The following is a 22,220-nucleotide window of genomic DNA, read 5'->3' as shown; positions in this document are numbered from 1 at the left end:
ACACTTCATATTTAGTCATATAATGTTATGCACACGTCATTAATATCGCATGATTTGCCTTGCATCCAAATACTATCAACACTCGTTTCAGCAATCGGCATCCATTTCACGGCACATTTTCATGCGTGTCATTACCTTACTTTCTTAATGATCACATATGTCGATAGTAATGCTCACATGCTTACCTCTTTTCCATTTATCATGCAAACACATTCAATACTCAACAACCGGCATGCTCAGCAAATGAATCTGAGCAGTAAATAATGGTTCTGAAGAGATGAATTTGAACTTAAAAGAATAATTCTAGTCGGGTAGGTCTGAGCATAAGGAAATGGTTATTATCGGGTGAGTCTGAATACGAAGTAATGATACTCAAGAGGTAAGTCTAAATAGAAGGTGATTTTCTGAATGGGCAAGTTTGAATACTCAAAAGGGATAGTCTAAATAGAAGGAAATTATCCTGGACAGGCAAGTCCGAACATTAAGTAATAATACTTAATGGATAAGTCTCAAAAGAAGGTAATGTTTCCTGACGGGTGAGTCTCAACATTAACCAATGGTACTCAACGGGTAAGTCTGAACAGAAGATAATGATTATGGACATGTGAGTCTGAACAGTAGGTAATCAAACTCAGAAAGTAAGTTCAGACTCAAAAATAAGTTCAGACTTGGAAGCAAGTTCAGACTTAGAAAGTAAGTTTAGACTCAGAAGCAAGTTCAAATTTAGAAAGTAAGTTCAGACTTCGAAACAAGTTGAGACTCAATAAGTGAATATTACCAATGACTGTTAAATCTGAATATTACAATATAACACTTCCAAGTTCAGATTTATCATTTTCACGTATAACATGATGCTACACCTTAAGAAAACCAATCAAACACCTTTTAGGCATGTAAGTATCATCAAAACAAACCAAATCAACACATCTCAACACACCACTATTGCATATACTCTCACACGTATCATGAAATTTACTAGAGTTAATACCACAAAAAATTATAAACTGGTACACTTGTGACAATTTTATCCCAAACTAATTTTTTGACCACCAAAAACCCCAAACTAGTACACTTGTGACAAATTTATCCTCGGTTTGTCTCCGTTAAATTTTACTGTCAAATTGTTTTGTTAAATGACACGCGACAGTTAATTAATCTACCAGTTTTATGTTTTACCCTCCATTTGTCACAGGTGTACCGGTTTGTGATTTTTTGTGGTATTAATTCAATTTAGTAGAAACTAACGGAGGGTAAATTTGTCACAAATGTACCAATTTGGAGTTTTTAGTGGTCAAAAAATTAGTTTTGAGTAAATTTGTCACAGATATACTAGTTTGGGATTTTTTGTGGTAAAAAAATAGTTTTTGATAAAATTATCTCAAGTGTACTAGTTTGGTAAAATTGTCACAGGTATACCAGTTTGGGGTTTTTTGTAGTATTAACCCAATTTACTAAAACTAAAATCACACACACTTCAACCAACAAATTCAAAAGCACCAAGTGGATCAACCCAACTTAGCGCCTAGGGTTTTCACTTACCTTGGAAATGACTTCAGACTCAAAGCTCTAAATCACCTTTAGACAAAATAAACAAAACCGAAATCAACAATACTTAATTTCCAAACGACAAAACCGGTTGATAGAGAGTAATGAGAATTAATTGTTTACCTCGTCCAGACGGGAAAGATTGAGATAGAAATGTTAATAATACAAGTGTGGGGCCTTCGCTTTTACTTGCGAGAGATGAAACGAAAGTTGAAGACGAAGAAAGTGGGTAGACGGAAGTTAATGAAGTAGAAACTTCATCACCTAAAATCTAAAAGCTCTACCGATTCAAATACTCAGCTAAGGCAAAGGTAGAAAGAGATAAGATTGTTTAACCATGGTCAATGTAATAAAAGCCCTTACGTTAAAATCATTAGACCTAAAATAGAGAGGCATAAGTGGTTCAATGAACGAGCTTCAAATGTCCCCTATAAGACTAGCTAGGAAATACTTGGTTCACAAGAATTAGCCAAAAGAAGATATTTTGGTGGAAATGAGGAAGAGCTCCTCTCCTTCGGCCAAGTATAAGCATGAGTCACCAATGCATTAATTAACCAAAGTTAAGATTGGTGATGCAAGGTGTGATGTCAAGACTAGACTAGATTCAATGTCGGTAGAGCATGTGCTTGAAAACAATAAGTTGAGCATGAAGAAAGAAACGCAAGTTGAAGAATAGCCAATGACTCATCTACGTGTCTTTCAAAATAAATGTTTTGTTAAAATATCAGAATATCAAATAAATCGGTACGCAAACAAGAAAATCAGTATTCATTCCAAACATTGATAAATCTGAAAAATATTTTGAACCCACCATAATTATCAGTGAACAATACCAAATGTGAGGAAAACTTCCAATAAATTTAAACTTGAATATCACCAAACAAGTAATTCGGAGTATATCAGCTCCTTACTATAACTAATATGGCAGTAATTAAATTACAGTCATTCTACACTACCATTGTAAACGTCAGCGTCTATTGATTTAATTCTAACGCATCGGGCTTCGGGCGATTACGTTGCGGAAATTCGTTCTAAATATTATTACGGAACATGGAAAATTCTGGATGTCACATGATATGTCATCATGCCACGTCATATATGCCATGTTATCCTGTTTGCCACGTCATCATCCATGCCATGTCATCAATTTCATGTCATATTTGCCATGTCATTTAGTGATTGCATGTTAGGTTTATCTAGTCAAAATTGCATGCCATATTAGCATAGAGTTATTTTATTTTGTATGTCATTAGAATTAGGTCATATAGACATAATTTAGAGTTAAGTGCATTACATGCATATAGTTTAGTCTTCATAAAAAAGAAAAACCCCAAAAGAGTTAATTAAAATTGCATAATTGTCTATAAAACCATGGTTAGATTATGTATAGTATGGTTAGTGCTTTTAATTTATTCGTGGTGTTTGAGTTTTTGCTTTCTAGCAATTAATTTATTTAAATGCTTTGATTATTGGTTGCTATTTTAATGATTGCGCACTCGCATACCCTTCATATGTTAGTGTCTATGTTTAAAATCAATCCAAGTTGTTTGCAAAAGTATTTTTTGAAACTAAAAAAGAAAAAATACTAAAAGGAAATTAGAGTAATTTAGCGTAATCAAATCCCTGAATCCATTAAATCTCTTATTTGTAGAAGTAAAGTATGCTCCCCACACTTTACTTGGGTTTCTAATCGACTTACCAATAATAGATTAGTAGCGACTATTGAACAAGTTAATTTGCATGTTAAAATTGAACTGAAAGTCGAAATTGATATAGGCTTGGGAAAGCCCAAGCTAAGTGTAACCTTAGTAATCCATTAGCTATTCCTTTTGGTGGTTTACCAAAGGGAAGGTCGCGACATCAATTTAGGTTGGAAATCGTTGACAAGGACGTCGGCCGTTCTACGTGACACTGCTGGCGCTGCCTGGACCACCACATTAGCGATTTTTGTTCTAAATTGTTTGGAAGGACTATATTGGCTGTTGCATAATAGGTGTAGGACCTTTTTGGACAATTGTGATAATTAACTTTTCTCCGATAAAAATTACCCACTAATTTAACATTACCAACTCTTATCGGAGTTTTCGACCAAAAAAAAAAAACTCTTATTGGAGTTAGTCATCTTTGTTTCTTTTTGAAATTGCATACTTCTATATCTGAAAAAAAAAGTCTCCTGTACTTTACCACCTTTCATTTACTTTTCTTATCAACGACTTAGAATTACCAACTACCATATGAGATTAACAATCTTTAATTGTGGCATTGTTTCCCCCAAAATTTGCCAAATGAATGTCAGCCCCCTAAGAAAAGGCACTTCAATGAAGACTGAACTCGAAATTGGCAACCCACGCTATCCTGGTATTATTGTTCAGACGATTACAGTTTAGAAAGGAACATGAACTATACTTAATTATGATGCAGAGCTAAAACCCGACAGCAAGCTCAAATCAAACTTACAAGGGCACTAGAGTTTACTAATGAAACAAAAAAGAACAAGAACCTAAATAAAATAGGGATAATTACCAAAAATTTCACAAATCTATTGCACTTACGCCAATTCAGTCCAAAACCTTTCAATTTGACCAATTTAGTCCTAAACGTTTTGACAATTTGTCAATATAGTCCATCAACCAATTTTGGCCAGAAATCACTAACGTGAACGCCAATCGTCCTACTTGGCGTGGATGCCGGCCATCCTATGCCGTCATATGACACGTAGGACAGCGCTGGCACAAACAATTTTTTTTTTCAATTGTTTAAAAAAATTTTGAATTATTTTTTATTTATTTTCATCTTCCTTTTCTTTTTTTTTTCCATATTTTTTCCTTTCACTGTGGCTGGTGAAGGCCGCGAAGCCCTCAAGGGTCGTAGCCCTCACTTGGCCTCACCAGTCATTGGCGAAGGTGGCCTCGCCTAGATCTAGGCAAGGGTTGCAGCCCTTGCCGGTCACTGTGAAAAAAAAAACAAAAGATAAGAAGGAAAAGAGAAAAACAAAAGAAAAGGAAAAAGAAAAGAAAAAATTCAAAAAAACTGAAATTTTTTTTATTTACGTCAGCACCGGCCATGCCATGTAGGATGACCAGCATCCACGTTAGCGATGTCCGGCCAAAATTGGACAGATGGACTAAATTGGTAAAACGTCAAAAAGGTTTAGAACTAAATTGACTAAATTGAAAGGTTTAAGACTGAATTGGCATAAACACATTAGGTTTATGACTTTTTTGATAATTTTTCAAATAAAATAACTATATTTTGTTGCAATTTGGTTGAATATGTGTGCCCTTCTTCTTTGTTGAGACATCCTTTTATAGTTATGAGCCTTTAGGATTTCACTTTCCATGTTCTAGGAGTTGTTTTCCACGTCTTTGATGTGTTCCGATGTCCCCCACGTTATTAAAATGGCTGATATCAATTTCTAGTAATATGTTTCGTATTCATGCCAATCGCTTCTTCACGTACATTGCTTCTGCCACATGTTTGACCACAATCTCCATCGCTCTTAGTTTTACGGATGACGTTTGATTAGAAAATAACATTCCTCGCACTTTTCTTGGACTTTAACGAGTTTGACAGCATGCCAATCGCTTCTACCACTTGAATCCCCGTTGCCTTGTGCCATGATTTCCACGTCCCGAGATGCCAAGGTCATGGTCTAACAACCTCTACTTCTCTTTTCCATGTTGGCATTGCCCCAATTGGCCAATGCCAATTTCGAAGATTTCAAACTTCCTACTGGCCAAACCTATGCCAATCACACTTGGTTGGCATAAACTCCCTAACATCATATAAATATAAAGTCAATATCTTGTTTGATATGGTCGATGCTTCATCAAGACAATGTCTCTCGCAAAAAGGCCATACCTATTTTGGCCAATTTTAGGTGCCGACACATGCCCTACAACATTCAATTGTATGCAAAATGTAGTTGACTCATGCAATGGGTGATTCTTACCCTCTTAGAATACTTTTGCTCTGAAAGGGCAGTATGATGGGTCAACAAAGTTAAGGTGAGGCACGGCTCCTAACCGAAACTCTTGTCAACCAAATCTCACTAAGTCAAATTGATCATTTTATGCATTTGATGCTCTTTCTTCTTTCTCCTGTTTTGACTTCGTTTCGTCATGGACCTTTCCTCAAGTTAACCTTTTAAGACGAGACTGAGTAGGCTGAGTCACTTCTCTTTCCCAGAGTAGGAAAATGACACTAACGATGCCATAACTTTCGTACTTTTGGTGTCATGACTTTTTAAGCAGTTTATGACTTTTAAAAAAACATTCACTTAAGTTACATCGACGATTTCCCTTTTCTGAAGACCTTGCATGGCATTAATTCAATATTAAACCATTTGACGTGGTTCACGCGAAGAGATGATGACAAAGACAAGGTTTTAAAACGATGCCATTTAAGCCCTACTTAGCCTTCAATTTGAGGATTTGGGACTGAAGTAGGTTGCAATTCACACCCTAGTCCCGCTTTTCAATTGCAAACCAAAATCAAAGTTTCACTTCAGGCACTACGCTGGCTACCCTCCTCCTTTGGCTGCCACCAACAACATCATCCGAACTAGGAGTGATCGATTCCCGGTTCGGTTCTAGGTAGAATCGGGAACCGGACCGGTCCAATGGAACCGATCAATATAGAAATTTCCCAACCAAACATGGTGAGATCCCCCAACCATACATGATATCAGCATGCTCAAAAGGGATGAAGATGTATGCTGACATCATTTTAATGTCTAAACAGCAAAAGTCAAAACATCTAAAACAAGAATGTAGCTCACACCTGCATATATATATTGGTCGATCCGGTCCGGGAGGTCCGGGCTGTCCGGTTGGTCCGGTTCCCACCTTGGAACCGGGAACCGGACCGCTTGGACACCGGTTCCACCTTTTGGAATCGGAAACCGGATTGACATTCCCGGGAACTGGACCGAATCGGCCGGTCCGGTCCGGTCTGGGCGGTTCCTAGTTCGGGCGGTCCCATTTGCACACCCCTAATCCGAACACTCTCTCTCTAAGGCCTAGGGGCCCACCATTCCTCTCTCCACAACTAACCTTGACACCAAACCTTGGCTATCGCTTTGGACGAGATGGGCCTCCTTTCACTGAACAATTCGTTCAAATTGAAATTGGAATTTGGGGCTAAGGTTTTTCTGGGAAAAAAATTACACATAATTTCTTAATTTGGGGGGAAGGTTTTGGGTTCAAGGAGCAAATTCAACCTAATCTCGTAATTTTGAGCAAATTTCTATTACCAAGCAACTTCGTTTGATCTATATCTAGAGGTTGAAATCTTCGCCGAGACATGTTGGATTATTTATTCTAAAAGAATGCCACATGTGAGTTTTCGACAACACAAGTGGCTGATGTCAATTGAATGATCGATTTTCAGAAGTTACGGACTTAAATAATCGATTGGAAAGTTATGATGTCATAGTGAACGCCATATGAAAATTAAAGTACTATTAATGTCCTTTAGGAAATTAAACGATTAATGATTTGAGAATCACTACAAGAAAAACACACCAAAACATACTTTGCGGCCATTGATTCAATCAAAGGTGGGATAATTTAAAATTTATGGCAATAAATCATTGTTTTGTTGCCTTAGGTCAAGCCGAACAGGACAAACTTTAAAACTTTAATACATCTCGTGGCGACGAAATACTTTGTTGCCTTTGGTTGGACATAAGGCAACCAAATCATGGTTCGATTGCCTTAGATGTTACCTGAGACGATAATCGTTTCCGGTGTATTTTAATGGGACTTAAGGCGATTGAAAAACCTTTTTGTCGCTATACTTCATTGGACTTAATGTAGTGTTTTATGGAAAATGTCTCATATAACATGATGATAACTTTATTCGAACACGACATGAAATAGAATCGAATTTTTAAAGGGAAAATGACACAAATAGTCCCTAAACTCTGACTAATGTGCAATGTGGTTTATGAACTTTTAATTTATTCAATGTGATCTCTGAACTTTACCCCAATGTGTAATGTGGTCCCTAAACTTTTAATTTGTTCAATATGATTATGGACTTTTGATACATATTTAATTTAATCCTTGCATTTTATGAAAATGTTCAGTATTGTCATTGAGCTCGAATTAATGGAAAAACAATATTAAATATTTTCCATATACTTCATGGACTAAATTGAAAATGTACCCAAAGTTCAGATATCACATTGTATATTAGAGTAAAGTTTAGGGGCCACATTGAATAAATTAAAAATTCGAACATCACATTACATCTTATATTAAAATTCAAGAATTATTTATACCATTATCTCATTTTTAAAAGTACGAATGTGATTGCCACTCAGGGTGCACATTTGTTTAAGAATCTAAACTACTATCATAAGGGTTTCCGATCACATCATGCTCCATCATTTCATGGCAAAGAAAAGGCATTAAAGAAATGGAAAGCAACAGCCAGAATTTTGAACTCAAAAAAGTTCAAAAGTAATACCGCACCAGCTCTGTCATTTGGGCGCCCAAACGCCACTCTCTGCTTCTCTGCTGTGTCCGAAGCACCCACATAACTGGAACGCTCTCTCTCTCTCTCTCTCTCTCTCTCTCTCTCTCTCCTGCTTCTTCTTCTTCTTCTTCTCAGATAAGCAAGCTCTCCATTCCATTGGAATACCCACGACGGGAGGAGATTTGGGTGTGAGGTTTCGAAGGAAAATGGGGAAGAAGATGGCAGGAACGAAGAGGGACTACGAGGAGAGCCGTCGCCAGAGGATGGAAGAGAACAAGAAGAGGATGGAAGAGCTCCATCTCAACAAGCTCGCCGCCGCCCTCGTCGCCACTTCCCCTAAGTCCACCCCAGTACTCTCTCTCTCTCTCTCTCTCTCTGTGTTTTCGTTTGTGCTTGTGTATTTTCGCATTGCTTCAGGCATTTCACAATGTGTTTGTGGATGGTTTCTCTGAGGTCGTAATACACAGCTTGCTTCAGAATGTGTACATGTGTAGTGCCGTGTGTTTGAGTGGTTTGGTTTATTAAGTGGTTCTCTTTACTTGCGTGGGCAGGTGAAGCAGAGCAAGATGCGGACTCCTCGAAAGCAGCCGGAGCCTTCTTCCGTGCCTGTGAGACGCTCGAGCCGCACGGCCAACAAACCTGCTCCTAACTACAAGGAAGTAAGAACTCTCTCTCTCTCTCTCTCTCTGTCTCTCTCTCTGTGCGTGCGCGTGTGCTCAAGTTCGAGGGATTAAGCCATCCCACAAAAAGGGCCTCTTTTGATGCGCACCATGATATGCATTTTCAACTAATATGTTTAATGTGAAGATTTCAGTTTATGGTTGGAAGTTTCGGACAGTAACTTTTACGACATTTTTGGAACGTATATAGGTGCTCTATTGCTATGTAGCTTTCAAAGATGTCAACTTTTGAGCTCCTGTGATGAATGAGATGAGCGCACCCATTGTTCACAAGATTCTAGAGATGGTTTGTCAGTGATTAAGAAAATCATCTGTTAAATCCGGGTATTGAAATGCCGTTGCGGTAGAGACTGGTTGAAATGTTTTGCAGCAAGAGTGGCTGTCCTGCTGGTTCCATAACATCGAATAATGCTTAATTATCGGAAGAAACATTATTAACTCGAAAGGGTCGAAAGGCTAAACTTTGATGGAGGAAGTGTGATTAACTATAAGTAATACAGACATGAACAGGGTATTTGAATCCGTTTGTGATATGATCAATGAAAGTAGTTCTATGGCCCTCTTACATGTGGGGATAACCTAAGGATACCCCTTTTGCAGGTATTCGAAATTGGTCCTTTGGAAAGAGTGAGGAGGTTAGTTATGAGAGCTCACTGGTTTTCTTCCAGTATTCGATTGTATATTCCCGAGCAAAGTATCTAAAGTTTCTGATTTTCTAGTAGGAGCTACTCTCGAAGAGACCTGTTGAACAGGGTATATGCTTCTGATGCAATAAGGGCATATGCCATTGAGAGAGCAGAGCAACTTCAATCCAGTTTAGATGCAGAGTTCCCAAGCTTTATCAAGCCCATGCTTCAGTCACATGTCACGGGAGGCTTTTGGCTAGTAAGCGAATCGACCCTTTTTTTTGTCTGCACTCTTCTTCGAATGTTGATATGTAGGAAATTGTTGTGCCATGTCGACTATGCTCTCACCACGCTTTGTTAATCCAGTAGCACGTGTTAGATCGTTGCCTTGACTAAAAAAGAGGACGGGGTGAGAAACGAAATGATCTGACGAGTCAATGCAGATATATGTTCAAGTAAACACTGAATCATCAACTCCTGTACCTTTGTGACGATGGAGAGTATAAATCACACCAACAATTGGAACAGTTATTTGTGATTTGTTTGAAGGAGAGAAGATCTCGAATGATTCTTCGTCATGAATATAACAGTGGAAGAGTTCAATAAGCACTTGCTCTACCACTTTGAAGCAGCATGAGATATGTTGTAATCGATCTATTGCAGTTCCTTAGCTGCTTTTTTGTAGTGAATGCATTCTTGATAAGCTGCTTTGAGTTTGTAGTAGCAACCGACCCCCCTACCTTTGATGAGTAATAAAATGCGATAATGAATTGTAATTAGAAAAAAGGCGCAAACTTTGAAATTACAGGTAGGCCGTGTAGCTTACCTTGCATAAAAACTGGCTAAAAGTTTCTTTAAGAAGCTGATAGAGCTATTTGCCAGCTCTTCTAATGGATGATTTGTCTCCAATATTTTTCAAGAGCCTTCAACATAACTTCTGCCACAAGCATCTCCCGCACCGTGATGACACCGTGACTCTTGTGGACGAGGATGGAGAAGAATTTGAGACCAAGTATCTCATTGAAAAAAACGGCCTAAGTGGCGGATGGAGAGGTTTCTCCATTGCTCACGATCTCGTCGATGGAGATGCTTTAGTGTTTCAGCTGATCGAGCCATTGGCATTCAAGGTAAATCTTCTGAAGCCCCGGGCATGCATGGAAGAATTGGGGATAGATCACTACTCAACTCACTATTTGCTGGGCAATTTTAACCATCCATCTTGAAGAACTTAAATTAACTCCTCAGCTTTTATGCTGGCTTTACAAATTAGCACTTGCCTTTCGCCAGGTCCATATCGTCAGAGCCTATGAATCGGAGGAGAAGGAAGCGGAAGTCGCCGAAGAGGAGGAAGCAAAAGACCATGGAAAGGAGAAGAAGAAAGCGGGAGACCTTAAAGAAGAGGAAAGGGTAGCAGATGTCCCATACTTAACCCGAAGTGCCAAACGGATTAGAGCAAGTAAGAAGTTACTCACCGTTCTTTCAAACTTCTAAATATTGGATTAAGTTGTGTTGCATCAATGGCTTTTCTTTCACTATCTGAATCACTGCTTCAAGGCTGTCGTCAATTCTAACAAGAGGACTCGAGGAAATATAATGAATGCGAACAAATTTATGAAGCACGCTACGAAGAGCCGACAGATTAATGCTAAACATTTTTCAGTATGGCAAGTTTGCCTCTAATCTTCTATAGCTCACTTTTGGTTTCAAGTTTTACCATCAGCAGAGCAAACATATCTATCTATCTGAATGAGATTTACCAAGAGAGCTTCCTACTCTCCCTAAGTAGTTAGTTTACTGATCTTGTTCATCTGGGCATAAAAAAACTTAAGTCTAGTATTTGCATGAAGTCAAATATGAAATAGATATAGATATATCTGCACGTAATGCTAAAACGTCACGATAAATGAAACTTGTGGAACATTCCATTCATCCAAAAGTAAACAGAACTGCAGAGAGTCCATCATTCCTTTTAGCTTTAATGAGGTAATAACTTTGATTGATAGCATGCTGTGTGAAATTGTGAATGCCTCCCATTCTCAATACATATGCTATTCCTTCTTCCAGCCACAGGGTTGTAACAACTTTGATGTTTTGACAGGTAGAAAGTGAACGGGAGCGCAAGGTGTTCCTGTTTATGCGCTCACGGCTGGTATATGACTGACAACACTCTTTTGGCTTAATTCGTTGCTGGAGCAGTATCTATCTGTAGGTTCTATCTAAAATTAACAGCAACATGCTTGCGTTTTGTATCATCAAATTGTACAAGACAAATTTGACTCCATTGTGTCTGAAACATTCAAACTTATCATGTGGTTAATTGCGTGGTGGGGGTATTGACATCACTACTTTTTTTAACACCAAGAGCATTAGGTAGGAAAAAGAATCAAACAGTGATCTCCATGTTATTAACACCCAGCTGAACAAAAAGCCAGGGTGTTGAATGGGATCCTTCAACTGATCTGTTTATGACAAAAATTATGTCGTTTCTGTTACATCGTAATAATCTGATAAATGATTCAGTTTATGAAAATGACACATGAGGATTGTTGGAATATCAAATGGGGTCTTACTAGCTTTTGTGGCCTGGCAAGAGCCATGGATCATTCATATTTTTCACTTCCAAGTCCTTTGTAACCTTTTGGTTTTTTCTGTTGAAGATTAAACATACATTTTCTCAAGGAGGTCTCTTACTGCAGTTCCCTAATAATCACTTGGAAGGATATGCAATCCGAGTCATTATTTCAAACATATTCCTTTGTAATTCAACTTTGACGAACATTAACGAGCCAATCAAACAGCCTTGATCACAGAATTCAGAGTCTTGCTACTTGATCAGTGAAAGTTGGATCTATGCAAACCACCACCTGGAATAAGATTTTGTTCATACTCAAAATTTATTATGCAGCGAAAAGAAAAAAACATAGTAATAGAGTTTGCAATGACGTGCCCAAAATATCCATGGAGTTTGTGGAAAATGTACATACCTTGCCAATACTTCTACCAGAATGAAGATGCTCAACAGCATCTGCCACAGCATTGAGACCCACAAATCTTTTTGGGTCGATGGCCACCTGCATTCAGTTAGAAGATTAAGTCTTGGCGAACTTTGAAATTCAGCAGAGATAGCTAGCGACTTAGGCACTGAGATAATCATCCAACTGATTCTACAGATTAAAAGTTAGGCAGTGACTTTTGGTAGAGAATTAGTTGTCAAAATCTTGCAAGATGTCCATAATAAGGCCAAAGGAATAAGATAACAGGAAAGTAAGGGCATTGCATTGTGTGAAAGGAACAGATATCTACAATAAATAAAAAAAAAAAGCATGATCTATGATGGAAGGGTCCAGTCTCAGGCTCTCAGCAGTAAAATAAACGTATAACAGTAAAACAAAAACAGAGTAGTACCTTGAGCTGTCCTCTGGAATAGAGTTGAAACAGTCTATCTAGATGTTCTTGCCAGAAGTTACTATATTGTACCAGGAAAAAACCAGCCTGCCAACATTGTCAATATCATATTATACACTTCAAGGGGAGAAAGGCATAACCAACTATAAGATTCACAATCCATGCTTATTCCTGATATATAGTTGGCGCATTAATAAGAGAAAATTATCGCAGTAGAGTACAATCACTGGCCGTGATGCAGTAGACATACCACAGTTTGGCTTTTAGACAGAAGTTTCTCGCAAAGTCCAGGGTACTTGGATGGTGTCCATCCATGCTCTCCTTGATACTACAATCAAAGTAGTAATTTTGTACAGGTTAAATAATATGTACAACTATCAAATAGTTAATATTCAAGCATGAAGAATGTTAGGACAGTATGCATACCGAGGGAACTGACCACAACTGGAGGAGACACTGGAGAAAAATCATATACGCATATAGATAGAAAACATATAGCACTTGCTACAAAGACTCTTTGCACAGTCTACTTTATTTCTATAGCATCTCTAACCAATATTCCCCATTATACAAAGTAAAACATCTTAATGTCTGTCTCGCAACCCTCTGCCGCACAGAAATGTGATTGCAGTATAACTTCTAACATGCATTACGTCTACACAAGACTCATACAAAAACTTCAGAAACCTAACTTTCCTTTCAACGGTATCTCACTGAAAGTGAGAGCAAGAATGTAAAAATTTCCGCACGGCCTAATCGAGATAACTAAGTTGGACATTGGAATTGCTGGCAAACTCGTGATAAAAAGATCTGGCTCAGATGGCTGTCAACAACATAAGGAAGTAATACCTGAGAAATCATGCCAATTACAATCAAGCGTCCATATATGGCCAAAGCATTCAAGCAAAGATCAAACATTTCCCCACCAACAGACTCGTAAACTATGTCAACGCCTCTCGGAAATTCCTTCTTCAAAACCTGTAAATTTGGAAAAGATAGAGAAAAAGCTCACTACATAAACTTTTATTTGAGTATCATGTATTATCTTGTAAATCATGAGAAATGAATTCATTTTAAATGAAAGTTCACATAAAAACTAAACCCAGGAATAGAGAAAATGCAGAAAACAGTCTAGACTCTAGACATAATCCTACAAGAATTGTTACAATATAGAAAATAGTAATGAAGCTGCATAAAGTTCATGCACAAAGGAAGGCTGCAGCTAGCTATTTGAGACATGGTACGAAAATACAAAAAAGTCAGAGAAAACCAGTTACTTATTTATGCACACTGTCGTTCACTTCAGAGTGTTGTATATGAGGAAAAACAAGGTTCTGTAACACCATCACCTTTTATCTTCTGCAGCTCTTTTAATGATAGGGAAATTAAAACTTGAAAATGCGGATAGTGCTGTTGGCATTCAGATGCCAACATAAAATGAAATTGAAGGTAAAGAGAACTTCCAGAATTTCACGTACAAGTTAATTTTGCATGAGTAGGTAAGATAGGATCTGTGCATATGTGGATGAATATTCTCATTTACTATTACCTAATCAATATAACTAGCTAATCTGAGTCGTGTGTGACAGTGAACTTATCTAGAAATAATTTGCTGCACTACATGAATGAACCAGGGTCTTTGATTTCTCAACCCCCACATTGTGTCCAAAAGGGAGAGCAGAACAGATGAACGGATTTTTAGGAGACATACAGTTTTGATGTCTTCAGCTTTATAATCTATCACACGATCAACTCCCAATTCTTTCAAAAGCATGGCCTTCTCCCTCCCTCCACAGCTTGCTACTACTGTATTTCCCGCAATTTTTGCAAGCTTGAATGGTCACGATAGACAAAGTGACTTTTAGTAGTGTAAAATATGTGAGCAGCTGAGGAACATTGTTAAGCACATGCAGTGTCTTGCTTAAAAAAGAAGAGATTCTTCTCTCCCTGAAAAAGGGTAACTACAGTGGAAGAAAATGCAAACGTATTAGAAACAATAATATCAACAAGCTGCAGTGCAATTTTCCCTCTTAGCAAACACACGATATCATGAATGCAAGGGCACAAGGCCACATGCAAATATGCAAAAGCAACTTAAGGTAATTTTTTAATTCATCTAAATCTACATCTGGAAAAATCAATCTCTAACCATGGAAAAGTAGACAACTAGATAGCAAGAAGTCCGGATAACGAACACCTAAATTTGCAGGAGGGTACAATTTTGATTGGTTTTGAATACTCTGGACAGAGGGGTACATTAGCTGATCATTACAAGAACACACACCTCCTAAGAAAAGATTAGGAGTAACATTTAAGTAGACGAACAAAGCCAGAACAAGGTTTATAAAGGAAAATAAAAGAATGATCCCCAGCTTTGCAAGCTTTGTAGATAGAACACCAGTTAAGAGGACCTCTAAGAGTTAGACCTGATTGCAGGGACTTTTTCAAAAATTTTATTTCAATCTATCCTTACTTAATGACTCCCTAATCCATGGCGTCTTCTTCAGCACCTTTCACTTTAGTAAGTTACCTTATTGCTAGACTAATTGCTGGACATCAATCAATTAATATCATGTGAAAATACTACAGATAGAGATCGTCTCATCTCGTTCCCTCGATACTGACCTCTGCAATTCTAATAAGTTGCAAGATCACATAGTCATAGATCTAATAATACTAATTTAATAGCATCAATCTGAATAAGAAACAGACCTGGACAGCAAATTGCCCAGTCCCTCCTGCGGCAGCTGTAACAAGAACCACTTTGCCAGATTCCATTTGTCCAGCCTAGATTTTCAATAAGAGCAAAACACAAGTTTTAATGTCATATGAGACATGATCAGGTGTCTGAAAATAATTGTTTCGATGTACTTAAACTGGAAAAATGTCTGAAATCAACAGCTCCAGCAAATAAAATTGCAAAAGGAAATGAAAAGGATAGTTTGCTATATTACATAAAAGTTTAACCTTTTCTAGTGCAATAGATGCTGTAAGCCCCGAAGTAAGCATGGCAACTACTTCTGGATCTGGCCTGGCCACTGAAAGGACGTGTTTTGCTGGAACCTGAGAAAGATATGATATTTATTACAACAAACCAGGGATCTCCATCATGACTTTGCAGACTGAGTCTATGAAAGATATTAACCACAGTCAAACCAGCTATTGACATTAAAATATCCCTATGGAACATAATTTTACCATTGTAAATTCTGCATAGCTTCCAAAAGTCATCATTGCAGCAGGCATGCCAACTTTCAAGTCCTTGACAGAATCACCAACTGCAGCGATTATCCCCACAGCCTGACATGTCAATCATGAAGATACCATTTGAACAAGTGATGGAGGTTAAGAGTAAAACAAATATTTGATGCTGCTAGAGGAACCACAAAATTATGCCAAGAAAATCAACATAAATTAGATATTGCAAAATGTGACAACAGCATAGATTTTTCCCAGACCTCAAAGCCAGCATCGAAAGGAAGACGGGAGCCAACATCTCCCTTTCCACCTTGGAAATAACGTCCTGAGCTGAAATTTACCTGTTCAAAGCATGATTTTTTTTATTAAAAAAGCTATATGCTAACTCTATATCAAGCATTCACAATCGCTCCCACTATCTAACATGAGTCACACAAATCTAACGGTTTGGGGCCTGTCAAATTGCGACAATAAACGTTAGCTAATGAACAATTACTAAAAGATGATCTCTGGAGTTCTCATGAATTCCCTCTATTAAATACTGCAAAAGAAATGCGCTAGCTTCAGAAGTTCGCATGGATTCTGTATAGATTTCGACATGCAAGCTGAATCCCAAGTCAAAAACCTTCAAGTGCATAACAAACATCTGAAGTTCAAGAGAAAAAAGATTCTTAGTAAAAGAAAAAACCAGTTATACCAGCAAGCATCTCAAAAAATCGGAACACTAACTTTGATACCTACTTATCAGTCATCTATCGACCCATAGGTTCGTTAATGGATAACTTAGTAGGCTTGTATTAAGGGAAAGTCCTATCAATTGTATATAAGCCACATTACAAAGATCCAATTTGCTTTTTGATGTTTAGTGCAGCAACATATACAAAAGCTAATCATCGAGTTGAAGTTTTAAGCATAGTTCTACAAATGGATCAGCCAACATAGAGCTACACATTTGAGTAGAGGATGAGAAAGATTAACCTAAAATTAAAACAATACCAGTCATAAAGGATGAGAAAGACAGGATGAAAGGAAGCTAACTTTGTTAAAAGAAGCCTTGAACTTACGTCACTCGCATTTACTCCAGCATATAGTATTTTCACAAGGACATGCTGTGGTTCAATTGGCAACCTCAAAGGTGTTCGAATAATCCGGGTAGCATTACGGAAATTGTGAGTCAAGGTGTGAACCACACTGAATATCAAAATTTATAATACAGCATTAGATCTTCCAATTGATAAAATGCTTATATTCCCAAACATAATCTCTAAGTTGTAAGTAGTTGCTTCTTCAGGAAAAGAAGCTAAAGAAAACGATTCCATTCAGGATTCAATAAGGATACAATATAATAAAACATGCCATTAACTAAAAAACTAAAATCCACTAAAGAAAATTGGAACTAAACAATCAACATAACCCGTATAACAGCCTATGGAGGGTGCTCCGACACCTATTAGTCCAAACAAATAGAAGCGGAAAACCATCATTAGACAATTCCAAAGCATACTCAGTTTTTGACCAATTAATAATTGCATAGATACAGCTGTTGCAGTGATATAAATGTCAAGCCCATTAAATTTCTGTAAGTCATTGCTTACAATTACTTTAGTCCACTGTTCACATCCACATTGAAAATTGATAAATAGATTTACTCTGCAAAACGTTGACTTCCTTCTTTGTGCATATTTAAAGTAAAAGAAGAAAAATAGAGGATGCAAATGAAATTATTCTTAGCTAAGCTATGGTTAAAGCTGTACCCAGCACCCTGGTAATCGCACCAGGAAAATAAATGCTGTCATGATATAAAATGATATAACATGGTCAAACTGTGAAAGAAGGTTGCTCAGAAGCCTCATACAGATGGAAGACCATCGAGCCTAAACTTATCATGGCAATTTGTCATTCCACTTATACAAGAGCAATGAACTACTGTAGCTGATAACTTCTGTTAAATAAACAAGAGAGGGAATCTCTAGAGTACCTATGGAATACCTAAGCAGTCCAGGTTTATGATATAAGAAGCTAAACCAATACTCTGGTTGAACAGTTCAGTTATGTGCACAGATACAGTAGCCCCGAATTATCTTCACTCACATTTTCTCAAAATTCTTAGGAAGTTGCAAATTCACTGGTCCTTTATACAATGATCTTCTTCTGGAACTCAAGGATTGCACTCGGTATTTTGCTTCTTCTGCTGCACTGGGCCAATATTGCATGCCTCTGCGCTTTGTAATCCATAGACATGAACCAGCTTTGCTTTCATCAGTGATAAGTTCAAAAGCTCCTGGAAAGTGTAAGTGGACTAGCCATCAGAAGTGATCCCTTCTACATTTGATAGCACATCTTTGGAGCAGGGTCCTATTAGTCCCTCACTAATCATGTATGGCAGTTCTTTAACTTTTTCTACAAACTTTGTAGCTGTACCAGTATGCATCTCTATGGTATTTCTACATCTTAATACAGAAACTTTAAATGCTCCAAAGTCCAGAGCAAACGACTCATGCTCAGAAAATTCGATTGCAGTAAATGAGTGAATGTGTCATTCATGCAAAAAAATTTTATTTCCATGCAATGTGATGTATACGTCCGATAAGATGTAAAGCAAGTGGAGAAGATCGTTTATGGATGTACCTTTCACCACCATTTCCATAGGTACAAAGCCCCCCATCAAGTCTATAAATTCAGAATCCACCTTTAAGGCCATCTCTGTTCGAACAAACTGCATAAGTAGTAAAGGATTCAACTATTAAGAATCATACACAGCAATATACATTTTCTGGAGCAAAGGAAACCAGGTCAGATAAAACGGGAGAACAAAATTCTATACTCCTTCATATTGTCATAATAAAAACCAAATAAGTGAAAAGGCAGCAAGATTTCTTCTGCCACTTAGTACAGGAATCGCATTTAAACATCAAAATTTAGGCTAAACCAACGATCAACCAAACCACCAGTAAAGGGACATGTCACAGGAGAAGATAGCTTGATGTGCATGCAATTCTCGACATTTTTCAGTAATGTAAGCTTCCCATTGATCTACAGCATTAGGAGTAACGATATTTACTAAAGAAAATGCACCAAACAGTCACCAAAGCATCTCCCAATAGACCCAATGACCAGTCTCAAGGAAATGAAAAGCAAGAATTGGCAAAGAAAGATAACTAGCTGAGATAATTATATTATTTCACACCCTAAAGGGACCAAGTACAACTGCTAACACAGTTTATTCCCTCAAAAGACCAAGTACAATTCCATAAACTAGCAATGCTATCTTGAAGTTCCTTCCATAAATCCATGAGAGCTCATTTATTGTACCCTCGGAAGAGAACCTCTATAGCAAACCAATTAAAAATTTTATCAACTGCAACACCCTTTCAAACTCCAGATTTCAATTCTTTTCAGACAATCCAACAGTGCTACGACTAGTTAAAAAAAACACGGACATATATTTTTCTGCTTTCTGCTCCAAAAACAAGGTGTAAGGAATCAGAAATATCCAACACTCGACACAGAAACTATGTTAGGTATTCGTGGTAGAATAATGTTTCTCATCTCCATTATGAATTTAGTTCATAAGGTGTTATTCAACATACAGAAACATAGCAGGACAACAGAGCTTCTTCTGCAGTGAAGATCAACTTGCAAATTATTTGTCTTCGCTGATCAAGAACGAGTATTTGGAGAGATCATCTCTAGAGGATAACACTATCAAACATCATAAGAAGAGTCAAATGCTCCATAAGGTCCACAGAAATTTCAGGTCGTGATAATACCCTTGCTTGAAATTAAGATTAATAAAGGAGAAAGTTCTGATAAAACCGAGCAAGATTCGAGATTCATGAAGACAATAGTCCCATCCATACCAAATCTGGAATTGAGAGCAGAAAAATGAATCGTCAATCAATTAAGCACTTCAGGGGAAAAAAAACAAAAAGGAAGATGAATAATCATCTCATTAAAAGTGCCTATGTCAAGTGTAGAGGACTTTCAAACAGCACGAGATAACCAATCAAAAGAAACAATCTTCCTCAGTTTTAATCACAGTAGTACATTGCATCACAAAACCTTCTAATATGATACAGCACCTCAGGGCAAAGTACGTTGATGCGAATTCCTCGGCGTTTGTAGGGTGCAAGTGATCTGGTAAACAAGACGACACCACCTGCAGTGTTATATAGTCTCCTAATAGTTAAAAAGTGGTATCACCAGAGGGACGCTTGTGCAGGAATTCCGTCAGGTATATGTAGCTGGGGAAATAGAATTGAAATTGAATAATGAAAGGAGGCTATAACTGAAAACTAACCTTTTGAGCCAGAGTAGATAGGATCAGAGTACATAGGATAAAGACCTGAAGCAGATCCCATGTTTATTATTACACCGGGTCTCCCAGCAGATTCCATGGCCTTAATCTATTAAGAAGAGTGAATCATTTTGTGCTAGTTTCCTCACAGTAAAGCAGTATCCACTAGCAATCAGAATTGTCATTGCTCCCCCCAACCGAAAGAGGAAAGGAAGAGAGAAAGAATAGACCATGGATATGCACTTTTTGCATGCAAGATGATAATATCAGGCAAATGCACAAAGCTCAACTTGGTCACTGCAGCATCACCAAGCTAAGTGCTTGAAAAATGTGGTCTTACTGCAAGGCGAGTGCAGTCAACGACAGCAGCCAGATTCACGTTGAGCGCATGTCGCCAGGACCGAGTCCCATCGGTCTGATCCTTCTGGAATGGGATGGAGGTGCCAATGCCGGCGGAGTTAATACAAATGTCCAATCCCCCATAGGTCGCAACATGCTTCTCGAACGCACTGACGAGATCCCCTGTTTTATACGGAAGACAACAACCTACTCAATCGGTCTATCGAAACAAGACAACATCATTCACTAGAATTTTCCTAAACCTGCGAATCCCAAAAAAAGCAATCATGAGCAGAGACAAACAAGGCACTCACTCGAGTTGGACACATCGCATTTCACGAAGACGGCAGCCGGAAATCCCAAGTTGGAGTGGAACTTGGAATTCGCCTTCTCGACGAGCAGCGCCACTTCCTTCCCCCTCTCCTCCGAGAAATCGACCACCGTCACGAATATCCCCTTCTCCGCGAGCGCTATCGACAGGGCCTTCCCTGCACACCATCCAAAGCCAAATCCAATCACAACACCCCCCGAACCATCGCAACGCGCATAAACATACACAACCGCTAGCAGCGGCAAGGCGAAGACGACACATCGATCGTGACGACATCGGCAACATCAGAATCCACGGAAACAAAGGACGACGAGAAAACTCGGGAGTCAGTAGTCGGGCGAGACCGATCGCCGCAGAACAGAAACCAATCCCGAGCGGCGATCAAGCGAGCGAAGGGAGGGGGAAGGTTTACCGATGCCGGAAGCTCCGCCGGTGACGAGAGCGGACAGGCCAGGCTTGAGCTCCATGGCGCGTGCGGTGTGCTGCTCCTGGCGTCCGACGAGATGATGTTTCGAAGAAGAAAGAGAAGATGGTTTCGAGAGAGTGTAACCGTCGCTAGCTAACGTAGCGATTCATCGGATTTGGTGAAAGCTGTCGGGATAAAACTAAGGAAAGTACGACGTCGGGGGGATCGCGGTGGGGTCCGCCTAGGAAGGATCCCGGGACAAGGAAGGAAGGGGGAGAGGACGGCGGAGTTTTTTTTTGTCGTCGCTCGTTCGTTCGTTTGCGTTCCGGCCGGAGGTGAGGGGGGAATCGGGCCGCCGGCGCGGGCGGTGCTTACGACGCTTTCGACTTTGGATTTGTCGCCCGGTTCGCAAGCACTGACCCCGGAGGTCTTAATCACGGCTCGAGGCTATCGTCATCCCCCACGAAACAACTTTTCACAGTTCTACGGAGATCCGACAGATTTCAGCCGTTTAACTTGGGTAAAAGTACACTATAAGTGCCATAATTTGTGTACGGCGATCACTTTGGTGCCATAACTTTTTTTCGGGTCACTTTGGTGCCAAGTCGAACGAAAATCGATCACTTTAGGGCGCGCATGAAATCCATTCTGGAGCAAAATTTCTGTTTCAGAATGCATTCCGGAACAGAAATGCGTTTGTTAAAAAATTTCCGGAATGCATTCTGGAGGAATTTTTGCATTCTGGAGCAAAAACGCGTTTGGTAAAAATACATTCTTTTTTTGGTTCCAGAATGAGTTTTTGCTTCCAGAATGTGTTTTGGGCCAAAAAAAAGAAGCTAGTTTTTGTAGCTTCTGGCTTCCCGAATGCATTCTGGCCAAATTTCCTTCTTTACTCTCTTCAAGAGACGTT

At 38.7% G+C, this 22,220-nt stretch overlaps 2 protein-coding genes across 2 annotated transcripts; one reads left to right on the top strand and one right to left on the bottom strand.

The window, feature by feature from the left end:
* The first annotated feature begins 8,039 nt into the window (after positions 1-8,039).
* LOC115685708 (B3 domain-containing protein Os06g0194400-like) lies at positions 8,040-11,689 on the top strand. The gene is made up of 7 exons (XM_056305050.1): positions 8,040-8,378; positions 8,580-8,687; positions 9,309-9,343; positions 9,428-9,593; positions 10,255-10,461; positions 10,622-10,790; positions 11,433-11,689. The coding sequence occupies exons 1-7, from the start codon at positions 8,235-8,237 to the stop codon at positions 11,441-11,443; spliced, it is 840 nt and encodes a 279-aa protein (XP_056161025.1). The 5' UTR covers positions 8,040-8,234; the 3' UTR covers positions 11,444-11,689.
* A 16-nt stretch (positions 11,690-11,705) lies between these two features.
* Positions 11,706-21,474, bottom strand: LOC115685707 (uncharacterized). Its single transcript, XM_030610798.2, has 18 exons — positions 21,317-21,474; positions 20,888-21,061; positions 20,575-20,756; positions 20,238-20,343; positions 20,020-20,096; positions 18,566-18,653; positions 18,029-18,218; positions 17,002-17,128; positions 16,198-16,278; positions 15,938-16,039; positions 15,707-15,802; positions 15,452-15,526; positions 14,451-14,570; positions 13,589-13,717; positions 12,990-13,067; positions 12,740-12,826; positions 12,319-12,405; positions 11,706-12,198 (listed from the first exon to the last, which is right to left on the bottom strand). Exons 1-18 carry the CDS (start codon positions 21,369-21,371, stop codon positions 12,148-12,150), a joined length of 1,905 nt encoding a protein of 634 aa, XP_030466658.2. The 5' UTR covers positions 21,372-21,474; the 3' UTR covers positions 11,706-12,147.
* Positions 21,475-22,220: the final 746 nt, after the last annotated feature.

This window comes from Syzygium oleosum, unplaced genomic scaffold (genome assembly GCF_021117445.2).
Source record: "Syzygium oleosum isolate NSW1041296 unplaced genomic scaffold, Sole_v2.1 Sole_v2.34, whole genome shotgun sequence".
Classification (NCBI taxonomy): domain Eukaryota; kingdom Viridiplantae; phylum Streptophyta; class Magnoliopsida; order Myrtales; family Myrtaceae; genus Syzygium; species Syzygium oleosum.
The sequence above is the reverse complement of the archived record's forward strand: the minus strand, read 5'-3'. Positions and strand labels throughout refer to the sequence as shown.